The sequence below is a fragment of the Condylura cristata genome, unplaced genomic scaffold (genome assembly GCF_000260355.1).
Source record: "Condylura cristata isolate star-nosed mole 26May11 unplaced genomic scaffold, ConCri1.0 scaffold00006, whole genome shotgun sequence".
Lineage (NCBI taxonomy): Eukaryota > Metazoa > Chordata > Mammalia > Eulipotyphla > Talpidae > Condylura > Condylura cristata.
The window spans coordinates 28,499,319-28,520,339 of record NW_004567107.1 but is presented as its reverse complement, the minus strand read 5'-3'; the positions used below and the strand labels follow the sequence as shown (position 1 = coordinate 28,520,339).

At 35.6% G+C, this 21,021-nt stretch overlaps 1 protein-coding gene across 2 annotated transcripts in view; it reads right to left on the bottom strand.

Annotated features, from left to right (window-relative positions):
* Positions 1-1,876: 1,876 nt before the first annotated feature.
* The window catches only part of UBQLN1 (ubiquilin 1), a 43,575-nt gene continuing 24,430 nt past the window's right edge, over positions 1,877-21,021 (bottom strand). Inside the window, exons 4-11 of one of the 2 annotated variants that reach the window (XM_004677538.2) lie at positions 18,984-19,246; positions 16,742-16,900; positions 16,365-16,599; positions 10,521-10,663; positions 6,950-7,033; positions 5,632-5,747; positions 5,259-5,427; positions 1,877-3,847 (exon numbers count right to left, since the gene is read on the bottom strand). In XM_004677538.2, coding sequence (XP_004677595.1) covers positions 3,695-3,847; positions 5,259-5,427; positions 5,632-5,747; positions 6,950-7,033; positions 10,521-10,663; positions 16,365-16,599; positions 16,742-16,900; positions 18,984-19,246 — 1,322 coding nt within the window. In that variant the 3' untranslated portion in view covers positions 1,877-3,694. The remainder of the gene's footprint in view (positions 3,848-5,258; positions 5,428-5,631; positions 5,748-6,949; positions 7,034-10,520; positions 10,664-16,364; positions 16,600-16,741; positions 16,901-18,983; positions 19,247-21,021) is intronic. The other variant, XM_004677539.2, reaches the window with a different exon arrangement.

Sequence of the window (21,021 nt, the reverse complement as noted above, 5' to 3'; positions counted from 1 at the left end):
TACTGCCTTCAAATTATAACCCGATCTGTCTACTTATCACTTCCACTGCTACCAAACCAGTTTAAGCCTACCTCCTAACAGCCCACCTGCACCTAACATCTTCTCCCTGATCCAACACTTATACCTGATAACTTGTTAGAAACACGAATTTTCCTCCAACCCCATAAATAATGAACTCTGGGAATGGGACACAAAAGTGGGAGTATTAAGTCCTTCTCATCAAATATCAGAATCATTCTCCCTTATCTCATTTCTTCAATCATATTCTCTGCATTGCTATCTCCCTAGCTACTCTTGTCTGGGCACAATGAACTCTGTATTCTGCAAACACATTCAGAACACTGATATTACAGGGTAGCTTAATTTCTCATCCCTCTTCCTCAAAGAAGGTTAATACTCTCCCAGCTATTCTTTAAATCTCTTTAAATGCCACCATCTCAAGATAACTTCTCTGACAATAAAATTTTTTTAAAGTATATAAAGTAAAAACACCATCCTGAACTAGCCTTATTCTGCTTAATTTTTCACCAAAGCATTTAACACTGCCAAACAGGCCATATATTACATACACACATACATACATATGCCTTGTTTTCTGTCTCAGCACCCTACCATGTAAATTCCATAGAACTTTTATTTACTGTTATACTTTCTACTATACTGAGCAAATATTCAATAAATGTTGACACTGTAAAGTAGTAATTGCTTACAGCTGATTAAAGGAAAGTCAAAAGATGAAAGTCAAAATGGTGAAAGAGCACTTAATGTTACTTAAGTCACTAAAGAAAATCATCTCAAAACAGAAAGAAATAAACACCCCAAAATGGAATGAAACATGTCAATAAAAACAGATGAATAAGAAAGTAGAATGCAACAGTTTTCAAAAAAAGCTAAGTTAGTTCAGAATAAATCAATCACCAGTTAGCGAAGTTTACAAAAACATCATAACTGAGCCCAGAAAATGATAAACACAGAAGTACCAGAAGTAGAGATTTGCTAATATAAATACAGCTTTTCCCAAAGTGTGTTCCTCCGATGTGACTTTATACTGAAGCATGGTCAGGGTAAAGGAGGAAAAAGGCTGGGTTAAAACTACAAAACCGATTTCTTTAAAGCAGGAATTCTTGTTGATTCTAACACATTAAATTTAATGTTAATCTCTTCAGACAGGAAGTAAGGTATGTAGACAAGCAGTTTTATTACTACTGTTAATGACATTCTTATTCATTCTGTATTATTTTATTGTGATTTTTCTTATTAGATAACATAGAAAAATAGAAGATCATTTTCATTACTATACTTAAGTCACACCTGAAACTTTTATTCTCAACGCAGAGAGGCCAGCTGTCATTTATTTGTCTGGCTGTTTAGCATTTGTTTTCACTTGGGAAATAAAACCCTAATTTTTTTTTTCCTTTTCTTTACTCAAGTTGTAGTAAAATAACCCAATATTAGAATAATCTAAACCTGTATAGTATTTAAGCATATTTTTAATACTTTTCAGAGTTGTAAGTAATGAGATACTCAATTATGACAAACATATTAGAAATAAGCAACAACAAAATCATATTACTGTTGCAACTTAAATTACTTAAGAGATCACACACAGTACAATGTGCCACACAGTCCTCACCATCATTTTTTTCAATGAAATCACTAAGTACCAAAAAACAAAACCAGGAGTCCAGGTCACCTGACTTCTGAGTTGGCTATACTTTTTAAGACACAGTATATGAGCATATTCTAGTTGGGGAAATAAAAATTGATGAACAGTCTAAAGTATGATAAAATCTGGGATAAAGCAACTCCAACAGTCTTTAAAAGACATGGCTAGAGAAAGACATCTTTTTCTTTCTACAAAAAAGGCAAGACAAACCAAGTGTAAAAGCTAGAGATTTATTGTTATTTTGTGATTAATAAATTGTCAAATTGGTTATGACACTATCCCACATAGTATACCACCATTAGCCAGTACAAAAGTTTTTAAACCAGACTGAGGCATAAGGCAGAGAGCAAAGACACATGAATACCACCCTAACAACTTCCTCTAGTCATGCCTCCACTCTGACCTTAGAATATTTTCCTCCTGGGGAAAAGTGTCGGAACAGTGCACAGTAGGCAACCTGGCCTCTTAACCTTTTTTAATAGCAAGCAACTTACAGAAGTAATGGAATTCAACTTGTATTTCCCTTGATTTTATTGGTCTGAACTCATTTTAGGTTAAACATTTTATTTTCCTGTAACTGTACATGAGAGAATCTAATGACCTAAGAGAATACTGAACCAGAGTCAGCCAAATATATTACTGACCCCAAAGTTATGCTTTAATTGGTCCTAAAGGAATGTATCGCCCCCAGCAGTTTGAGAGAGAGGCTAACAGAACTTCTTTGGGGAGGGAAGAAAAAGGCTGCAGAACAGCCAAATGTACTCAACATTGTTAAAACGGCTCTTTTTCACCCCTGAATGATACTTCTTTACTACACTATACGCACAGAAATCCTAACAGAATCTTGGTTGCCAGTATTATTTAGGCTGGCCCAATCCAGGATAGATTCCCGCTCCCACCCCCCAAGTTCCCCTTCTCTGAGGCTCTGAAAAGCACAATATTTAACTATTTCTTAATAGAACTACCAAAACACTTCAGAAACAAGAGGCTCACAAATCATTTTAAATTCATGTATTGCCTGTGCATGAGAAAACGGAAAAATCCAAAAGATAGTTTAATTTTTATATGGTGATTAAAAATAACTGAAACATCAAGACACTTTCAGTGAAAGCAACATTTCAATTACAAATTGTAATGCCTGTTAAACTACCTATGGGAGAAGCTGAAAAGTCCTAGGCAAATGCACTTTTGGGTCTTATACAGTGCTCCTTCAGTCTGCACAAAGATTAAGGTAATTTACAGTCATCTGTGAATGTTAAGACAATGTTACATTATGTTTGTCTGTACAATTAAATGTCCTTAAAGATATAACCAGAATCAGATTTTCTACTATATTTTCAACAAACCTGACTGACTGGCACTTTTGCTGAGAGATGTTTATCAAATATGCTGTAAGATTCTATACAATTAGGAAATACTCAGCTTAAAAGTATTTCTTTGTGTTTATTTTTTTGGTTACAGGTGTCTTGCTCAGATAATCTACTGCAGTATGTTTCTAAAAATGCAGTCCCAAAGTGCGTACTATATCATGTACAAAGAAAGCAAAAATTGTCAGTAGTATAAATCTTACAGCATTTTGTTTGCAAAAATACATGCCAAAGTCACAATAAGCAATACTGTACCACAAATTATAGAGCGCAAATGATTTGCTTCTTTTTAATGCTTTTATTCTACATAAATTACTACCATAGGCTAATGTTTAAAAAGCAAATAAATTGGACAGAGGCAGGACACAAATCTGTTCACCCAGCTATAAAAGGTGATTTTTTTTTAAAAATTACAATAAATGCAGAAGTGTTTGATGCATGCAGTAGCCTTAAATGAAAAAAGCATTGATTCCCACTGTTCCAAAAAAGAAAAGGAAAGAAACCCACACATCTTACTGCACTCCACCTTAAAATGCATCATACTGGGTTTGTTTCTAACAGCACAAAATTCCAAGAGTCAAATGAAATAAAGCAGGTATTTTAAAGATTTAAGAGCCGTTATCAAAAATAAATTACATTTTTTCAAGATACAGAAAAGCTGCTATGATGGCTGAGAGCCCAGTAACCTTTCAATAGCTGCATTGATATCCCCTCCTGTTGCTATCAGCGCTTGTAAGTTTGCTTCACGGTTCAAAAACCCCATTGCACTGAGCTGTTCCAGTTGCTGCTGAAATCTGACTTCTGGGTTCTGTAGCTGTTAAAGGAGGGAAAAAATAAAGACTAAGCTAAAACTCTTAAGGTCCATTAGCACGTTATTTAAATAGTCTAACATACCCACGTAATAATGTCAAAGAGATCACATTAACTCTGCTTTAAGAAATAGCTTAGTAAGCTGTTATTTTAAACATACTCTAGAAGTTCCTGAACAGATAAAAGTGTATTAGTTTAAAACTAGATATTTGGCCCTCCCTGGTGGTGTAACAGGTAAGGATACAGCAGTACAAGCTAGCCACAGGGGCTTCAGTGCAAATTCGATCCCCAGCCCACCTTTGAGGTGATCCACATGGCGTGGCAGACCCCTCCTGACCCGCCCACTGCTTCCCTCAACAGTGTACTTTGTCTATCTGCCTGTCTGACCCCCACTCTGTCTCTGGTCAAGTCTCTCACCGCCCATGCACCTCTGGCCTGTACCCCAGTTCTGTATGCATAAATAAATAAGTCTTTAAAAATAAAAGAATTAGATGTTTTATTTTGTAGCTATTGACCAACTGTCCTCAGGTATAAAATTTTAAAGTCCAATGAGGTGTGAAATATGGACTCAACTTCTTCATTGGCCAATCAAGTTTTTTTCTTATTTCAAGCCCAGAGACAATGCTTCTAATCCTGACAAATTCAACTGTATCAAAGAAATAAGGTACAACAAAAATAAGATTGATCAACCCTAGCCAACCTGGTAGGAAGCACGTAGACCATTCAACTTTTATAATAATTCTGTCCAATATCTAAAATCTTTATTTTCTTACTAATTTCATGCTTACTAAGCCTGACCTGTTTGTTGCACTTAAGAAGTTTTAAAAATTAGAAAGCATGCTATTTTTTTGCCAAGCAGAAGAATGGGCAAAACTTATTGCAATAGGTTTGAACCTGACAATCATCTCCAAATTATGATATATTCTTAGTAAAGTCAGTGAAAAAATATTCCAGATCTAAGAACATTATTAGGGGTTCACATTTTTTTTAGCTGTATTTGTAAGGTGTAAACATACACCACAAATACTACAAGAGGTAGTCAATAATAAATAAATATATAAAAATTAGAATTGTCCGTGATTTGGGATAATCATGTTTCTATTCCTTCCCAACAAACATATTTTGAAAGCATGGTTCAAATAATTTTCAAACAAGAATGTCAAAAGAGAATGCATTTTAAAGGCAACTTCTAAAAAATATGGTGCTAAGTTAGAACATTTCTTCACTCTAGTGTTTCTGTTAGTATCTAATACAGTACTGACCTTAACAATTTTTATGACAACTATTTTAGAATCAATATCCTTACTATTGTGCTTTTCATTACATTCTAAACCCTAAAGTATTATCATTTTCTTTTTTCTTGGAATATTTCTAACACTAAAGCATATAAAACATGAACAAAAACACATCATTACCTGAGGATTTACTCCAGCAAGAGCCTGCAACATTTGCTGGATAAACTGCTGGTGTCCAGGTTCAGTGGTTCCTGCTGTTGGGCTTGGGTTTTCACTAGGCGCAGAGCCAGACCCATTGGTTCCTGAAGAGCCTCCAGTGCTTCCTAATGCACCCAGGCCAGGAGTAAACCTAAACAAAGCACAAATCAGTAATAAACCTAAATTTCCACAAAAGGCCAGACCAGGTATATTAGTTAGCTACCTCCTTAAATTGAGTGTCTTCAACTTTGGGAATATCTTAAAAACATGTTAACAAGAAAAGCAGAATATGTCTAAAATTCTTGAGATAAAGTAAATGCTGTGCATTTTCAGCATCTTGCCCAAATAAGCCTACCCTGGAATGAGGCCGGGGGCTTCTGTTGCTAGTGTCTGTAAACCCTGCTGAATCTGTAACAAGGCTTGCATTGCTCTGGGATTTGACATTGCCGATAATGTATCAGGATTCTGCATCTGAGAAAGAAAGAAAACTAGTGGTTACAAGAGAATTAAAATCAGTAGAGGTTCAATTTTAATGTTTTCTTTGTGCTGTTTCTGGAGAAAATCTAGACCCTGACTCTTAGACACTGGAAATCCTAATTTATTTCCCAAAATAAACACAAGCCACTACTCTTTGACAGCAAACTTAGTGTGCAGATCGTTACTTGACCTTCCAAGTCCATCATGAACACTATTTTCATAATGAAAGACAATCAGGAGCTATTCTGGGAGCCATAACTGTTGCCCTTCTCCAACAAAAGATAAAAGAGTTATTTCTAAGACAATCTCCAAATGCACAATTTGTAAAACATAGTAATATGGTGAAAGCCAAAAACCCCTCCTGACCAAGTACTACTGTTGTTAATGCAACAATTTTACCAGTAAGATACAATATAAACCATAGTTCCAGGTTTGAAGTTAACACTTGTGTCCTGCATTCAGCTTCACTACCAAATGTACACCATTTGACTGACAAAAAATAGGCTTACATCATTACAATAGATCGCGGACACCTACTAACCTCAGATAATGGCTTATAGCCCTGAGATCATTTGCATAATATTTAAAAATCCTAGCTACCAGTTTCAAAACACCAAGACAGCTCTTTTATCTTTTTATATAATAAAATACCATGGCAACCTCAAGTACATTTTTATAGTAAAACCTTCCTTCTATGACAACACTTGAGTTCTAATCCTCCTAATTCCGAGTCCAAGGAAATGAGATCTACCCTGTGAAAAATAGATATTCTATTAATTTGGAGGAATTAAAACATTACAAAGAAATCAAACCTACAAAATAGGATAGGGTAGCGCTTTCCTGCTACTCGAGATTAGGTAAACCATAAAGTATAACATGACACAATGAAGCACTTCACGTTAGTAATGTGAAAGGAAATGGTTTATGGTATTAACAGAGCATTCAAAAATCCTAAATCCTCAAAAGCAAAACAAAGTGGTCCTTTCCTCAGAATTTATGCTTAAGAAATATGAGCAAAAGGTCAGCAGTGAGACGGGGCTCAGTTAAGATCTAGCTGAGTTCTCTGTGAATTGACAGCATTATCAGATTCTACTCTATGTTTTGCTATCAGCCAGAGAAGAACAAGAAAAATGTTTATCATTAAACTTTTTCAAGCAAATCATTACCGAAGATAGCTAGCATCTTTTCTTACTCACTTGTTGGAGGAAAGTTGGGAGTTGTTGTCTCATTTGTTCTTGAAGCTGAGGATTTCCAGCAAATAGGGGATTATTCAGCATCATCTATGGGGCAAGTGTTCAAACAATTTTAACTGGAAATATCTGAAACAAGTAATGTACCTTGTTTAATAGTCTATCTTCCCCCAAGTGCCAAAACTGGCACTTAAAAGCAGGGAAGGTAGAACATGAATAAAAAGAAGGGAAGATACTGTCCACAGGAGGAATTCTCCAGGGGAAGAAAAAAAAAACCAAAATAAAACAAAAAACAAGGTGTCTTCTCTCTCAATGAGAATGGTGATTATGACAATGACATGCAATATCCTAAAAAATAAAAGCAATAATTTTCTTAGGCTTTTCCTTGAGCAAAGATATTGCCTTTAAAAGAATAAATGGAAGTAACTGGCATTCATGAAGATACATTATCTACTACACTGACAACCATACATGGCTTTCTTAAACACCTCAACTCACAAGTGGCAAGCACAGAGAAAATCGAGATCAGGAACCACTACATCTACCTGCCTACTACAAAGCAGCTAATATATTAGGTCCAGAAAAGTAACACAGCAACCAACTTGCCAGAGAACTGTAAGTAAACAGCAACCAACTTGCCAGGGAACTGGAGCTGCTATGGCTAGCACCAACAATTCTCTGGGCAAAGTATTAAAATGCTAAGACCTTAAAGAGATAAGTCCATTTGAGAACACCAAGATTAGCATCTGGATTTCACCTCACCACCACCAGAGATAAGTGGCTTATTTCCTAACCTTTGAATAGATATTAAGAAGTGAAAAGTCAGGGTCAATATTAACATTATGTTGGATACCTGAAATTAAGATTACAATACACAATCAACAAACCAGAATTCTCATAGCTTCAAACAAGACAAATTGTGTTATCAATTTCTCCAGATGGAATGAAAGTCAACTAACAATGATTTACTGATACCCTCTTTACCAATCCAAGGTCTGGGGAGGGAAATGATCCTGGTTGTCAGGAAGCTTAATGAGATTTGAGAGTAATTACATGTCTATACTGGAAGCAGAAACCCCCCATTCTCTCCTTTAGCAAATTACTACAAGGCAGCGCCATAACTAAAACAAGAAGTTAGAAAATATTCTATGGATTACAGTATTTATTCCAAAGTGACCGAGTTCATAGTAAATAAAGTAATACCTACTTGAGATCCACAAACCTATGTCTTTTATTGGTTCCAGTCAAATGATTTTTTTATATGACATATTAATGAAGTTATTGCACTTATCTTTCAGAATTCACATTCTTTGAAAAAGCATGTTATCTTAATCATCTTTCTCAGAAAATGGTATTTCCTTTTTAGTAGGCTATTTCTCCTAACTTACCTCTTTATAGACTTTACACTCAAGACTTTTGAATGACTATATAAAAATCTGAGATACTACAACTTTGATCTGTTGATAACCAGATTATTTCTAAATTATCTGTAATAAGATATCCATATCTATTTTTGTCAATATTCTGCTTTAGAATAAAATTAAATTTATAAAACTTGTTTAAGTGACTGAGTATGCATTTGTTAAAGTGAAAACTTAAAAGTGAGATGCACATTCAGTGCTATTTATGATGCATCAGACTGTGAAATATGTATTTTTAAAGAATACCAATAGACTAATTCTATGTATACTTTCCACATTTAAACAAAATGCTATGATTAATACTAACAACTCAGGCAAGTGTTTACTTTAAAAACTTTCATAAAATGTATCTACGATATGCAAATTTGAGTATATAAAAATCCTTCATTTCTAACTCCAAGTTATTGTTGAGGATTATATCTCAAAGATATATGCCATATAGTTGGATCAAAATTATTCCAGACACAGAAAATAAAAACCATTCTACCTGCAATAGTAAAGAAAGTGATTAATGTTTATTAAAACTTTTACAATTGTGGGTTCTCCTGGGTGGAGCAAAGGGTTAAAGCAACGCATTACAAAGCTTTCCAAAGTCACTGCTGCATGAGTTCGAATCCTGGCCAGGGAGATAACCCACATGGTGTGACAGACCTCTCCTGACCCGCCCACTGCTCCCCTCAGCATTACACTTCAGATCTGCCAGTTCTACTCCTCACTCTATCTCTGGTGAATCCTCTCACCCATATCTCTGGCCTATACCCCAGTTCTGTAAGCATAAATAAATAAATCATAAAAAAAAAAAAAACTTTTACAATTGCTGAAAAAGGGAATAAACTATAAAAGCAACTATTTCAAATTCCTAATATTCTACAGAAGTCAGTTTTAGTAAACAGTAAATATAAACTACAGATGATTAAGGCTTATTTCATATACTCTAAGGCTCTTCAAATCCCAATGGTTCTCCACCTAGGAGTACATCCAAATCACCTACAGAATTAGGTATATGTATAATGTATTATGTATATAACGTAGTTACATAAAAAATCTCAGAATGTTGCCAAAAATTTATTTTATTTTTAATTTTAAAGGTCACAGGTGATCCTAAATGTTGAGCAAGGGTTGAGTCACCAATTTTCTTAGTAACAGTTTCCTCAAAAAAGCAAGTCAGAAAATAAATAAAGGACCAGCAATAACAGGAGCAGGCCCTCCCTGGTGTCGCAGCGGGTTAAAGCACAGCACTAAGAAGTTTAAGCCACTTCCGCATGAGTTCGATCCCCACCTGCCCCGGAGGAGATCCACATGGATAGGCAGACCTCTCCTGACCTGCCTGCTGCTCCCCTCAGCAGTGTACTTCGTCAATCTGCCTGTTCTGCTCCCCACTCTGTCTCTGGTGAATCCTCTCACCCTCCGCATCTCTGGCCTGTACCCCAGTTCTATATGAATAAATTAAAAATAATAATAACGGGCTGGGGAACCTGCAATGGAAAGAATTTGAATAAAATTCCTACAAATCGACCCTCCCTGGTGGTGCAGCGGGTTAAAGCACAGCACTAAGCTAAAGCCACTTCAGCATGAGTTCGATCCTTGCCTGCCCTGGAGGTGACCACACAGCGCAGTAGACCTCTCTCCTGACCTACCCACTGCTCCCCTCAGCAGTGTACTTTGTCAGTTGGCCTGTTCTGCTCCCCACTCTGTCTCTGGTGAAGCCTCCCACTGCCCTTGTGCCTTCTGGCCTGTACCCCAGTTCTGTAATGCATAAATAAGATAAATAAATAAATCTTAAAAAAAAATAATTCCTATAATTTCAGGCTATTTCATAGCTGCCATTTTGAACTTGACAAATATATTGACACCAGTTGTTACTCACTTTCAAGATTTCCATTTCACTAAACAAGTATCTTAACAAGATGAAGCAATCCAAAACTTTTGTATTCAGCTCCTTAATAAAAATGTACAGATATAAAATAAACCTGCACTTCTTTCTAGCCAATGGAAGGCAGAGATAAAGCTGTCAATTTTTTACAAAGAAACAAATGGTCCAAAATCTACTGTCTTAGTGTACTGAGGTGACACACACAACACAGATGTGTCAAAACTCACAATTAATTATTTCAATTCATATCACATAGTCTTTTTTAATATAATTACAAACTCACCTGTGCAGCAAGATCAGGGTTCTGGCTTAATGACTGCATCATACTTCGCATATAGGGCGCAGACAACATGTTTTGCATAAGTTGTGGATTTTCTGTTATTTGTTGCAACAAGCTCTGCATTCCTGGTGTGTTGAACATACTAGCTGAAAGTTTGTTTAAAGAAACAGACATTTTATCAAGCAATAGATATGTAAACAAAACTGAAAGCTTTTAAATACATATACCGGGAATAATTTTAGCAACTGCATAACTAAACATACTTCTTATCAGTTGAACTAAGAAGAATTAAAACTTAAAATCTCCAATAGCATATACTCAACATACACCTGGTAAAGCTGGGCTAAAGTTGTAAACATTCTATGGCATTCATGTAAAACTGCATCTCATGGAAAGATAAGTTCCTAAAGTTAGACACAGCAAAAATTACTACCAAAAATTTCCAAGAAGTCTGAGACAATTTCAGGATCACTTAATTAGAATGATATTCTGCAATCAGTAGTTGCTGGCCTACATTTCAAGATCACTGAGTAATGGTACTTCTTGACAAAATTGCAGACACAGTTAACATTGCAGAGATTATACAATGTAGTGACTAAGAACAATGTCTGGACAGAGACTACTTGGGTTCAAGTCCAATCTAACTAGGTGGTTCTGAGTATATTATTTGGCTCTTTCATACTTCAGTTTCCCCATTTCTAAGATGGGGAAACAGCTATTAGCTTTTAAGTTATAATGGGATTACTGTGTAAAGTGCTTGTTATGTTTAACTTCCCCTTATTTCAAACCCTTACACCTCAAAACGTCAGTCCATTATGTCCATGTTTAGAATTATTTTGCACTGTCAGTTCATCTATATACTGTTTCCTTATATCATATGTGTGAAGTCATCTAATATTTGTCTTTATCTGATTTACTTCACTTCACACAATCCTCTCAACTTCTTTCCATTTTGCTGTAAATGTCAGTAATTCAATTCTCCCTATAAGTGAATAGTACTTCATTGTGTGTACTTCATTGTGTGTGTATATATCTCTATCACTGGTTGCTTTAAAATCCTATCTTTTGCATATAATGCTGCAATAAATAGTGTGGAACATGCAATTTTTCAAGTTTACATCATGTTCTTCAGATTAATACCCAAACTAGAACTGGTGATATTTACATTTTCAGTTTTTTTAAAAAATATTCATTTATTCATGTATACAGAACTGGGGTACAGGCCAGAGGTGCAAGGACAGCGAGAGGCTTCACCAGAGACAGCGTGGGCAACAGAACAGGCAGCAGATCAATGAAGTACACTGCTGAAGGGAGCAGCGGGCACGTCAGGAGACATCTGCCTTGCCATGTGGATCACCTCTAGGGCCGGGGATCGAACTTGCAATGAAGCAGCTGTGCTTTTACCCACTGCACCACCAGGAAGAAACGCATTTTCAATTTTTTTAACATAATTCCATACTGTTTCTCCAAAATAGCCCTATCAATTTACAGCCCCTACACAACGTACTAGGTTTCCTCTTCAACCACATCCAGCACTTTTTGATGTATGCCAATCTCATATGTATGAGAAAATACCTCCTCGTTGCGGTTAATTTGCATTTCCTTGGTAAACTGTCTATTCAGATCTGCTGTTAATTTTTTAATTGGTTTTTTTCATTGCTAAACTGAACAAGTTCTTTATACACCGTGGACATTAATCCCTCAAGGTTGTATGAAGGGCTAAATACCTTTTCCCATTCAATAGAATGACTTTGTAATCGGCTGTTTTTGCTTGCTGTGTGTGTGGAGAGGATTCACTAGAGACAGTGTGGGAAACAGAACAGGTAGACTGAATAAAGTACACTGCTAAGGGGAGCAGTGGGTGGGTCAGGAGAGGTCTGCTGCACATTGTGGGTCACCTCTCTAGCCAGGGTTCAAAATTGTGCTGAAGAGGCTGTGGCTACCTTCTTGTAGTGCTGTGCTGTGCTGTGCTGTGCTTCAACCTGTTGCGCCACCAAGGAAGGCCTTGTCTGGATTTTCAATCCATCTTGGGGCTGAGTCCCCGAAGACACCTTATTCACTGATGTCATGAAATACATAACTTTATTGTTGCAAGTCTATGTTTTAAGTCTTTATTTAACCCATTTTGAATTAACTTTTGTGGATGGAGTTAGACAGTGATCAACTTTATTCTTTTGCATGCATCCATCAAAATTTCCTAGCAACACTTGTTAAAGAGATCATAACTGCATGGTTTTGGCTCCTTTGTCATAATTGGCATTGATGTGTGTGTGAGTTTATATCTAAATTACATACTTTACTCCACTGGTATGTGTATTTTTATTTCAATATATTACTATCATTTTATAAAAATAGTACTGTATATAACAAAAAGCTTTCTCTGCATCTACTGATGTTTTCACATGGTTATTTTCTTTTGTTTATGTAACATGTATTGAGTGGTATAAGCTAAACCATCTGTTTCTATTTGATCAAAATGTATGACCCTTGTAATAAAATACTGAATGTGATTTGCTAGTATTTTGCTGAGAATTTTTTCATCAATACTCATCATATTATTAAATAGTCTATAGTTTCTTTTTATTTTTAAGGATTTATTTACTTATGCATATAGACTGGGATACAGGCCAGAGGTACAGGATGGTGAGACAATTCACCAGAGAGAGTGGGGCACAGAACAGGCACAGCAGCATAGAACTGCTGAGGGGAGCAGTGGGGAGACAGGAAGAGGTTGGCTGTACCATGTGGATCAGCTCCCTGGCAGGGGATCAAACTTTTACAGACAGTTGATGATAGCTTTGCAGCAGTGCTGCACTTTAACCTGCTGTACCACCAGGGAGGGCCCTCTCCTTAAAATTTTTAAAGAAAATATCTATTTGTTAGCTAGCCTGAGAATTATCAACTTTACCCCCTCGAACAATTTATTTCAATGACTTTTTATGTTTTTTTTTATTTCTTCTTATTTCACAAATTTTGGCATAGGAATTTTTTTCATTTTCACTTCTTAATATCGGCATGCAAGTTTGCATTTGACTTCTCTTTAAAAACCACTACTGCCACACCCCATAAATTCCTATAACCTTGTATCATTTTCATTATTTTCCTGGTTATTCAATGATTCCTGCTTTAATTTCCTAACGTATGGTCTTTTATTGGTTAACATTCTACATATACTTGAGAAAAAAATGTATATGCTCTAATTTTGAGGTGAAGTCTTCTGGTAGATGTCTTTTAATAAGCTTGTTTGAGTTTGTCACTTGAGGCTACTGTTTTCTATTTATTTCCTGTTTATTCTGTCTTACTGATCTGTCAGAGCTGTAAGTATATTCAAGCTCCCTACTATCATTGTGTTGCAGATATCACTCTAATTCTATTAAGTAGCTGCTTTATATCTCTTGATGCTCATCATTTGTAGCGTGTTTTAATTGATTAATCAGTATATAACTTCCTCCCCTCTCTCACTACAAGTTTTATCTTGAAATCTATTTTTATCTCATTAAAATACAGCTGTTCATGCCCTTTTAAAATAACCATTTGCTTGTAGGACTATTTTCCAGCCTTTTACTTTAAGCTTTGCTTCTCCTTAGTGTTTCCTAGAAGCAATTAACTGTCACCCTAAACTCACTGGGCAAATTTTAGTTTGCTGAATTCAGGGATCTTTCAGCGCTACCATTTTTAATACATTCATATGCCTCTTGGTTTTAGCTTTTATGGGTTGAGATAAGGAGTTTTATTTTGTTTTAGTAAACTGACCTTGTTATCAATGCCAGCAAGGAATAAGACATAGAAATCAGGCACCTGGGTACCAGGAGATTGCTGCTATCAAGTACTTAAAAAAGAGTTCAAATCTAGGGATGACTGAGTTTGTGGGTAGGGAAAGACTGATCCTTTCTCTTAGGGATGATTCTTCAGCTAATGCTTACCAAACAATCTCTGGGTAGCATCAACCTCTCAGCTATGCACATTCTGCCAACAGCATATAATCATTTGTAACTGATTTTCACAACCAAGGATACTGTGAACAGCAACTTAAAACAGTATCATTTCTATAAAAGAACTTCAACTCTATCACTAGTAAATATATGAGTATTTTCTCATATTTCATCAATAAAAATACCTGTAGAATTTGTCTTCCACAAATGAGAAGGTATTATTCTCAGTATTTGTTTATTGGCCTACAAAGTCAAAAACATGATCTGGCCAAATTTGCTGATCCCTGCTCAATGATTTCCTTACCTTCGAGAGTAAGTGCTTACAAGGTAAAAGAAGAGACGAGAATTTCAGCTTTATAATCATATATGTATATGTGTATATATGTAACCCCAAGTTACTGAGAAAAATCCTAATAATGCACAAATATGCTAAGAATCTGTTTGATCAGAGTGAGTTAGTTCATTTTTACTGTTTATTTTCCTTCAAGAGAAAACATTAACATGAAATATTAAAAGAGCATCAAGTCTTAAATTTAAAATGAGTAAAAACTTACAAAACTCATTTTTTTGTTAGACAAAAGTTGATACAACCACACTATCGAGAGCAATCTACTAGTACATGTTTAAATATCTCTGTGGTCTGTAAGACATTTAAAAGATGAATAAAACACTCTCAAAACATCATTAAGAATTAAATAAGATAGCCCTCCCTGCTGGGGCAACGGGTTAGGGAACAGCACTTACTAGCCGCAGCCACTTCAGCATTAGTTCAATCCCCACCCTGGAAGTGACCCACATGGCATGGCAGACCTCTTCTGACCCGCCCACCTCTCCCCTCAGCAGTGTGCTTCATTAATCTGCCTGTTTTGCTCCCCACTCTGTCTCCAGTGAAGCCTCTAACCACCTCTGCACCTCTGGCTTATACCCCAGTTCTGTATGAATAAGCTAATCTTTAAAGAAAAAAAATAAAAACCAGTAAGTAAAATATAGAAGAGGATACTTTTTTCCCTTGTATTAAAGTGTTACTTGAACTTAAAAAAAAAAAAACTACTATATCCTGAATCCTCATTAACTGTATTCTATAAAAGAATATACATGCCTCTGTGACTATTATTCTCATTTCTTAGTAATGATTTTTTAAATTCCTAATACAGCATCCCATCTTTTCACTTCTGCAAAGACACAGGTTATTTTTTAAAATTATATCTAGACTCCCTCTAGGTGGCCCCATGTTTCATTCCTTCTCATATAAATGCCAAGTGTTAGAACTAAACACCATCATCCTGGTTTCTGAGTTTGGACCTGATTTGTAGATAAGGAATTAGCATGAACACATACAAATAAAAGGTCATCCATTTGAGTCTAGTATATGAGTTCCTAGCCTATTCACACAGAATATCCAGCAGCTTTATATAAATACAGATCTTCAACACCACATGATCTGAAGCTAGAACCTGAAAATCTGAAACCTTTAACAAACCTGGAAGGTGCTCAATACAACTAATTTAACACTGGTATTAGACTGGAGAGTTTTAGAATCCAATGACCTAGAATTTAAAACCAGGTGAAAGCCATGAAACGTGTTCTAGTAATAGGTACCTACGTAATTGCTTGACCTCCACACTTCCATTTTCCTACTATTATAATGAGAGAAATATACATTTTCCATAAGCCATCTTATGAGACTATAAAAACACAAAAATGGCTCTGAAATCTTCAGTAACCATTTCTACATACTGCATAGAAGTGTTAATACTAATTCTTACATGTTTAAACTTTTTTTAATTAAAAAAAGTACAATATTAAAAGTCAAGAAAGCAGCTCTATACATACTAAAACAAAGACCAGTATAAGAAATGTTTTCATTATTCAAAGAATTGAAAACAAAGAAAAACAGTCAAAGTTATGAGCATACCTCCTACTCCAGGCCCCAGATTTGGTGCAGAAGAACTCTGCCCAGCAGTGCCACTAGTAGCACTTCCACCAGTGCCTCCCCCAGAGCTAGTAGTGCCGCTGGAAGCTGAAGAAGTCTGGGAAGCCTGTGGAGCCCATGGATTGGGTAATGGGTCTCTATTTTCTGTACGAGAAGGTTGACTACCTTCACCTGAGGATGTATTGCTCACTAAGGAAGCAAATGGATTACCACCAAACTGGAATAGAAAACAGAAAAAAGCATAAAGAATAAGAGTTTGCCTTAAATAATATACTTCATAATGAAAATTTTGGTACCCCCTCAATAACATATATTTGTTAAAACAAGAGTACCCTTTGGTTTAAACCAAGTATTATCACCTGTTCTTGTGCAGCACTTAGCATTGGCTCCTGAATATCTGTATACATGCGTCGTAAAGCATTGTATCCTCCAGGGATGCTTTCTAGGTTGCTCAAGGCTCGATCCTGGTTTCTCATCATTTCCTGCATCATTGCTGGATTCCTAGCAAGTTCCAATGTCTAAGAGAAAAAAAATTTCATTAAAAAAGGGGGGGGGGGCACTTAAATGCATACGAATTACTTTAGCAATTAATTGCCATGGTTAATCTTATAAATTTTCTAATTCCATAAATGAACAGTATTAAAATGTTTAATTAATCCTGTTTAAAAAAAAACCATTCAGATAACTTCAAGAAAGACATTTTGTTATGAATGAATGTCTATCTCTTGCATTGGACATTTTTCCTTTCAATATGCAAAATAACTTTACAAAGTACGGTAGATCAAAGTTTGATGCATTGTGCTTCCTGATTTCTCACTATTTTACAAGCTTTGTTTTTGTCCCAAAAACAGACATCTAGATCAAAAAAACAAGAGTTCTGAAATACTTCCATAATATGTGGTCAATTATGATAAAGCAGACAAGAACATACAATAGAAAAAGGACAGTCTCTGCAATAAATAATGCTACGAAAACTGGACAGGCACATGCAAGAGAATAAAGAAAGCTAACTCAGATGAATTAAAAACTGGAAGGTAAGGACTGAAACCATAAAACTACCAGAAGATAACACAGGAATTAGGCTCCTTGATACATACCTTTATACATATGACAATAATTTTTAAAATATGACATGAAAAGCCATAATTACAAAAGCAAAAATAAACAAGTGAATCTACATCAAACCAAAAAGTTTCTGCAATGCAAAGAAAACCAGCAACAAAATGTAAAAGTAACCAAACCACTAGAAGAAAACATTTGCAGTATGTCCAATGAAAAACTCATATTCAAAATACATAAAAACTAATAACTCAACCAAAAAAGTCCAATTAAAAAATAACTAGAACATTTTCCCAGGAAAACTTACTGATGGCCAATGAGTATCTGAAAAACATTCAGCATCACTAATCTGAGGGAAATGCAAACCAAAATCACTATAGGGCCCTCCCTGGTGGCGCAATGGATTAAAGCACATCATTATGAAGCTATAAAAGCCACTGCTGAACAAGTTCGATCCCTAGCCAGGGAGATGACCCACATGATGTGGCAGATCTCTCGACCCAGCCGCTGCTCCCCAGTGTATCCCAGTGTATTTCAGTACAACTTTGCCTGTTCTGTTCCCCACCCTACCTCTGGTGAATCCTCTCACCCACCCCTCAACGCTGGCTTGTACCCTAGTTCTGTATGCATAAATAAATAAATAAATAAATCTTAAAAAAAAAAACAAAAAAACATTGCTGGTAGGAATGTAAGCAGGTATAGCTATTATAGAACTAATGCCATACTAATGAGGGTTCCTCACAAAACTAAAAGAGCTACCAACAGTGTAGTAAATTCTACTTATGTTTACTTATCCAAAAAATATGAAAACATTAACTCAAAAAGAAATCTGCAGTCCAGTGTTCATTGCAACACTATTTACAATAGCCAGATAAAGCAACGACCTAATGAAAGAATGATGAAGTAAATGTGGTCCATATGTAAACAAAGAAATTATTAACCATAAAAAATAAAATTTTGCCATCTGCAACAATGTGAACAGAACTTCTAGGGTATTATGCTAAGTTTAATAAATCAAGCAGAAAGATAAATATTGTATGATCTCTATATAGATATACAGAATCTAAAACCAAGAAACCAATCTCATATGTAACAGAGAACAGACTGGTAGTTGCCAGATAATTGCAGGGGGTTACAACACACAAACTGCCAGTTACAGGAATATAATTTACAGCATGGTAACTATAGTTAATACTGTATTGCATACCTGAAAGTTGCTAAAAGAGTAGAACTTAAAAGTTTTTATCATTAAGAAAAAAATTTTGTAACTAAGGTAACAAACATTAAGGCCTATTATGGTGATCATTTTACAGCGTATACAAATACCAAATCATGATGTTCTGTATCTGAAACTAATAAATTTTATGTCAATTAATGTCTCAAAAAAAAAAAAAGACAGCAGAAAATGCAAAGTTCACATAGTCCACATTAGTTTAGCTTTCTGGAACAAAGAAAGGGTTTTTTTGTTTGTTTGCTTAAGTCATATAGTCATATAGATAAGGCAAGCTCTTGAAGTATAGAAAACTTTCTAGTTAAATGTACCTGTCTCATAATATCTGGATTATTCAGCATGTGGCTAATTTCTGGATTTCTCTGTATCAACTGCTGCATTTGTGGATTCGCCATAATTAATTGCCTCATCAGGTCAGGATTTGAGAGCATGCTCTGGACAAAAGGATTCTCCATAATCTGGACCATCATTTCAGGATTGGACATAAGTTGCCGCTGCATTTGGCTTTGTAGTTCAGAGAAGTTGGTAGTATTCAAACCCAAGCTACTCAGTCCTGCAAGTCCTCCAAGGCCACCTGAGACAATTAAAAGGAAAACAGACACATAAATGAAAGTGAGAAATTTTATCATAAACATAACTGTACTAAAAAATTTAAGCAATAAATTTCAGAGTTGGTGAACAAATCTTGGTACTATTAGGATGATTTATGCCCAGAAAGAGCACAGAAGTTCCAATCTTTCCCCAATTTCCCCATACCCTAAACTATGCTTTTTTGTCATCTGTGTGAGTTATACCCTTTATAATATACTGCTTAACAGTTCTCTGAGCTGTTCTAGAAAATATCAAACCTGAAGCGATCATTGAATCAGTAAGAATTATGAATGGCCTAGAACCTGAAGTGGTATCTGAAGTAGGGGCAGAACTGGGGATATTTAGCCCTTCATGTATAAGCTCTCCAGACAGAGCTCACAGTAATTTCAGGTAGTGTCAGAACTAAACTGGTTTTCAGAAATGAACACCCTTATGGTACTAGAGTATTGATTGGTATTAGGGAAAAAAAAACATTCCACTATGCCAGATAAAGGGAAGAAGAAAAAATATACACTGGATTATACTAATAATCTCTCTTTCTAGATGACTAAATTTAGCAAGTACAATATGTCTATAAACTCAGAACTGAGCTCCTGCCAGTCAAGAAAAAAGGTAGCTATGATATACAATGCTATGAGATATCTCTTGCAAGAAAGTAAATCACAGAGAAACTTAATAAAGGTACATAATCAACCAAATACATCCATTCCTCACTTGATGAACACTTTATATATGTATCAGGGACTGTGCTACATGGTGGGAATAAGTTAACAAAAAAACAAAAGCATTATTCTCAGAACTCAATCTACTGGGGCAGGCAGACCATGAAAACAACTATTCAATATGTACTTCAATATAGATAATCATAGGATATTATAATAAGTTAGTACACCTAGGTGACATAAGTGCTCTCTACAAGATGATACTTAGTGAGTTTAGAGCATGAGTAAATTGGTCTTGATATATTCTTCAAACTGTAAAACATTCATTATGACTAGGATGGCACACAGCAACTCTCAAGCAAACATTCCACATGCTAACATTCCACATTCAGTGTGACTTCTTTTGCTGTTGGACAGACCCATGTGATTAGTAGTTCTGCCTCAGTATGAAAGATCCAACTTGGGATTCTCTAGGTCTCTGCTATCATATTCTTAAGTGGTACAGCTACAAAATGGCAGAACTCCATTAGCTTAAGCCTCTGAGTGCTATGTAGATGTGGGTCTTGCTACATACACATAGTATGAAGGAACAATTTGGAGCATTTAAACTTTGTAGTTAACAATCACTACAAAGGTTATCTGTATTACCAAGGAGCACCTATCTTAATATAAATGATCTGAGATACATAACAAGTGAGTGTGGAGAAGCAGACAGGACTAAGTCACAAAGAGTCTTAAGTAACACAGAGTCACTTAAGATATTCATTCTATAAAGGCAGCATGGAAATGGCTGCAGCAAAAATTTCAGATTTTAAAAGTTGAGGAACTAGATGAAAAAGGAATAGGGGTAAGTGCATGGGTGGGCAGAGAGGAGATTATGTACCAAGAGATTTGGTGGTGGAGATACTAGTCTGAGGGGCAAGATGGGTTTTTTCATTTACTCTGCTTTCTTGAGACACACACAGAGCCTAAAGTACTTACAGAACACAAGGAAATATATGACTCTTGGATACAGTTCAGAAATTATATGGGTTGAAGTACAGATTTGAGAGTTACCAAGATAAAGACATGTTTATGATAATGTCGAAAATAAAAT